The sequence below is a fragment of the Mus musculus genome, chromosome 19 (genome assembly GCF_000001635.26).
Source record: "Mus musculus strain C57BL/6J chromosome 19, GRCm38.p6 C57BL/6J".
Taxonomy (NCBI): domain Eukaryota; kingdom Metazoa; phylum Chordata; class Mammalia; order Rodentia; family Muridae; genus Mus; species Mus musculus.
The window spans coordinates 44,509,847-44,514,686 of record NC_000085.6 but is presented as its reverse complement, the minus strand read 5'-3'; the positions used below and the strand labels follow the sequence as shown (position 1 = coordinate 44,514,686).

General features: G+C 53.0%; 1 protein-coding gene across 1 annotated transcript in view; it reads right to left on the bottom strand.

Moving 5' to 3' along the window:
- Positions 1-413: 413 nt before the first annotated feature.
- The window catches only part of Wnt8b (wingless-type MMTV integration site family, member 8B), a 20,802-nt gene continuing 16,375 nt past the window's right edge, over positions 414-4,840 (bottom strand). Inside the window, exons 4-6 of the mRNA NM_011720.3 lie at positions 4,138-4,263; positions 3,313-3,455; positions 414-3,150 (exon numbers count right to left, since the gene is read on the bottom strand). Coding sequence (NP_035850.2) covers positions 2,605-3,150; positions 3,313-3,455; positions 4,138-4,263 — 815 coding nt within the window. The 3' untranslated portion in view covers positions 414-2,604. The remainder of the gene's footprint in view (positions 3,151-3,312; positions 3,456-4,137; positions 4,264-4,840) is intronic.

Genomic DNA, 4,840 nt, shown 5'->3' with positions numbered 1-4,840 from the left:
ACGAATGAGTGGAAGCATCCAATCCAGACCCACAATAGGCGAGTGCCCTGGCCTGCCCTCCCTCCCACCACCACCAGCGCTACCAGCGTGCCAAGGAGGAGCCTTTCTCTCTCCGCACTGACCTGCTCCTGAGGCCAAGTGAGGGTGGGATTCTTTTAAAGAAAAGAAAGCCCTGCTTATGTGTAGGCTCACCAGCCAGGGGCAGGAAGGAGACAGTGTTTTGCTCACCCTACCCAGAGTTCTTGTCACTTCTCAGGACCCCCCCTCTCCTTCTGTCCTCAGACTGAGACAGATGGGCTCCTTAAGAGCCCACAAGAGGAGGGAAGGGGTCTGGGTTGCTGGACCACCGTTTTTTCTCAACATCAATTTAGATGTGTGGTTTTGTTTTTGTTTTTGTTTTTGTTTTTGTTTTTGTTAAAGTTTGACTAGCTGACCTCAGAGGTGTCTAATCTTCCCAGTCAGCAGTCAGCAGCTCTAGAGTTGTCTGCAGAGTCTCAGTGAGTTAGTGTAGGACATGAAGCCGTGAACTGAAGGATGCTTGTGTGTTGTTAGCTGTCTCCACTCCAGTGTGTATAGCGTGAACAAAGGCTGAAGGCGTAGTGCATGGGCAGGAAGTTCTCTGTAGAACTGGGATGAACTGGGAGTCACTCATACCCACTTGGTGATACAAAGTCTAATCTATGGAAGAAATGACAAGCCGGAGGAGGCATTTGGAGTCTGACTTTAAAGTTCTGAACACAGAAGCACGATGCTTCCACGGTTCTGCTGAGAGCCCTGGAAAAATGCAGCTTCACGTTCCAATGTGGAACCCTTAGAGTTTTCAGTTGCACTGCCGGGTTTTCTTCTGTACACTTATCAAGTAACTGTCCAGTAAGACCTGGGATTAACACGCACTGCTGAAAGACTAGGAAAAGGAGAGCTGAGGAGGCTCAGAAGGCACAGGTAAGAATTGCTCACAGCTGGAAGTGAAGTAGCAAAAGACCCCAAAAGGGAAGGGAAGTATGTCCCCTGCTAATACCAGAAAAACTGCCTCCCACAAAGTTTCAATAGGACCAGAAGATGCACAGAGGTTTAACGAGGCCACTGTCCCCGAATGTCAGGGGCATTTCACTCTTCCGATGTAGTCACTGTGGCTTTGGCATTGTGAGCTCAGCTCTGTACTTGCAGCAGAAGAGGAAGAAAGTATAGAATTTGAAAGTCTCTGCTTCAAAAGTGCTGTGGATACCCACACCCAGGTCTAACCTAGGGCAAGGAACAGCTATGGGGAAGGTCTGGGCTGAGCTTGCTCTTCAGTTCTCCCAATACCCATTTCATAAACAAGACCCTGCCAGACTGCCCAAGGAAGAAACTCAGAAGCGGCGCGGCGAGCTCTGGGCTTCCAAGTGAATGCATGAGCGGAAGGTTTATGTGGGTGATTTACTAATCCTTGGCAGATTAACCTCAGTCAAATCAAACTAGCTACTTAGGCCGTCAACTACAGGGAGAAGATGGTACCCTGCCAGAGTGGGAGGGAGGAGAGAGCTTAGAGGGTAAGTTTCTGCTGTGCTTCCCCCTCAGCAATCAGCGAGGTCAGGACCTGGGAGAAGGGACATATTTCAGACTGCAATAAATTAAATAGGTTAAGGCTCTGAACATCCTCTTAGCAACAGTTTCAGAGCGTGGGGGGGGGGGGGAGCCGGTGACGGTTTACTTATCAGAGAACGCATCTGGCAGATGTTCTGAACCCTGCCTATTTGAGAACCAGGTATTAGGGTCTGGTTTCTCCTTCCTATGCCCTTCCTTAAGAGGCACAGATCCAAAAACCTTGATTTGCCTGTCTTGGCTCAGAAGATCAAAGCTCCCGCGGAGAAGGAGACAAAGTTAGACGCTGCTATGATACAAAGTAATCAGAAAATGATTGCCAACCTGCCTACTACAGACCTCTACCACTCCGAGACCCCTTGGGTGTGACTGGAGTATCTTTGGTGTTTAGGAAGGTCACTGCTTAGCTGAGGCCTGCCAGTGACATGATGTCACAGAGGAGTAACATTTGGCTCTGGGGTTACCTCTTACCCCTTATTCAAAGGCTTCTTCCCTTTTTCTTTCTTAATGTTTTTGTTTGGTTGTTGTTTTGATTTGGTTGTGTTTTTTTTTTCTTTCCAGAAATAGTAGGGAAATGAGAAGACAAAGTGTTAGATTCTTGAATAATCAACAGCGGGGAGTCTAGGCCTAGAAGCTCTGGCTCACAGGAGGGAGGTGAAGCTATGGCGAGCAAGAGAAGGGCCACGTCTTTCCCTGGACCCTGAATATCTGAGAGGGGCCCTTCCTAGGCCTGATAAGCTAGGTCCAGCATTGAGCGACCATTGGGGTCCGAAGTAGGTAAAGTGGGGTGAGGAGACTCGCCTGTTCTCATCCTCTTTTCAGGAACAACTTGCAGAATTTTATAACAGTTTTGAGACCTACGAGTGAGCTACAAAGTGTCACTCGGTAGAGACTGCAGCCTCCTCCTGTCAGAATCTCTGGGCTAGGGAGTGCGAGGTCCCCCATTCTGGGTTCCTCTATTTCCGGGGGTCTCTAAAGGAAGCCGAGGACGAACAGGGGTGGAGGCGGGAGGGATAGATACCCTTAGGAGTTCTTTCCCGGTTTGTGCGCAGCGCCTCTGGGCGGCCGCTCTGCGCGGCTGCAGAAGTACTTGGTGACCCGCCGGCGGCACTGCTCGCAGCGGACCGCGCAGCACCAGTGAAACTTGCAGTTGCAGCTGGACACTGTCTCGGCGCGGCGCTCCTCCACCGCTAGCCCGCAGTCCCCGCACAGCCGGCGACAACTGCGGCGCTCCCAGCGACCCAGGGCGCGCCCGCGCCGCAGACACTCTCGGCCCTCGGTGCCCAGCAGCCCCAGGGTCTTGTTCTCCAGGCAGTAGTCTGGGGAGTCCTCCAGATGCACCAGCTCGCGGGTGGAGATGGAGCGGAAGGTGTCGGCGATGGCTCCGCGGCCCGCCGCGCTGTTGCCCGCGCCTTGCAGCAGGTCCACCTTGAGCGCCGCATGATACTTCTCCTTCAAGTGCGCGCCTACCTCCCGGAACTCTGGCAGTTGCAACCAGCAGGTCTGCGTGGTGCAGCTGCCGGACACACCGTGGCACTTACACGTGCGTTTCATGGTGCCCTTGACCGCCTGGGGGAGAGAGCAGCACGTAAGCCACCCGAGCTGGAGCAGTTGCCAGGCGCCTAGCTAGTGAGTGGCCAGACGATTGGGTAAAGTCAGTGAAAGAACCCAAACGTTGGAGCTGGTACTGGATGGAGCCGGCTGCCTAGTGCCAAGGGCTGCGGGACTCACCTTGCGGCCAGCCTCATTGTTGTGCAGATTCATGGCTGCCCGGGCATCTTGTCCTGTCTCGAGGGCATCCACAAACTGCTTGGAAATTGCCTCTCCGAAGCCCACGTTGTCACTGCAGCCTCCCCAGAGCCAACCTTGGCCCCCTGAAAAGGCGAGAGCAGGAAAAGTCACTGAGTCCAAAGCTTCGTGAGCTCACGTTTCTAATTGGATGAGGCAGGGGTGGTGGGGCGGTGTGGGGGTGGGGAAGGGTTATAGTTGGGTGAGTGTTCTGTTTCTGGATTGGTTTCAATCTTGTTTTTGCCACCTTGTGTGCCCTCTTTCAGTCTGAGCCAATCTCCTGCTCAGGCCTTCGTGACATAGCTAGCTGTCAAGTGGATTCTTTTGGAGAGTGCACGTGTCTGGCAGGTGGGCGGTTGAAAGGAACAAGAGTTCACCTTTGAAAGAGGAAGAGGAACCTAACTGAAGTAATATGGAGCACCCGAAGTCAGAAATTAAGTGACAGGGCACAGAGGTTGTGGATGGCGGTGAAAAAGCATGGGGTGGGGCCAACAGAGGATAAAGCAACAGGAAAGGAAGTCCCCTGGGAGGGACAGGTGACTGAGTCTGCGCACACTTCCATTATCACTGTGTTAAGGAAGCCGCTCTGGGAGAACAGGGCAGGGTTGTCCCGGGCGTGTGTGGGCTGGAACTGGCTTTTTTTTTTTTTCTTTTTTTTTTAAATTCCTCCAAGTTCCCACCATGCTTTTCATTGTGTAAGTGAACTTCCCAGGCTGCCCGTGCTCCTCAGTACACCCCTCCACCCCACCTCATCCCATTTCTACTCACCCAGTTGTCCATTTCGGGAGTCATCACAGCCACAGTTGTCAAAGTCTCCGAGGCTGCAGTTTCTAGTCAGGGTGTACATAACCCCAGCAGAGCTGATGGCGTGCACAAATGCTGTCTCCCGGTTAGCTGGAGAGCCAAAGCCCCTCAATGGTTAGAAGAGGTTGCAGTTCCTCTATATCACACACACACACACACACACACACACACCCCTCCCAGCTCTGCCTCTTCCTCCTGTGTCTTGTAGCTTTCCCTCTTCCAGGGTCTGTCCCATCCCTGGTCTCAACCCTGTCCTCCTTCCCGCCCACCCCTCTTTTCATTTCAAGTCACACATTGAAGTCTAGAAATCCCGCGGTCAGCTTCAAAAGCTCCTCAAATGGGCAGCCTTCAGCGCGATTGTTTATCCTTTCTCGGGTAACCTGGTCTCCAAGTTTCTCCTGGCTCAGCACCTCTCTCTAAGCCCTGGGAAAGGAGGATGTTAGCAGGGTCAGGATTTATGACCCTCATCTGCATCTCCGCGTTACTTAGATCCTGACAAAGCCTTTAGCCAACTGGGCAGCCAAAGATAGCACAGGACTGGAGATGGGGCAAAGTGTATGAACAGGGAGGAAGGGAGGAGGGGAGGGAGGGAGGGAGGGACAGAGGGAAGGAGGGAGGGACAGAGGGAAGGAGGGAGGGAGGGAGGGAGGGAGGGAGGGAGGGAGGG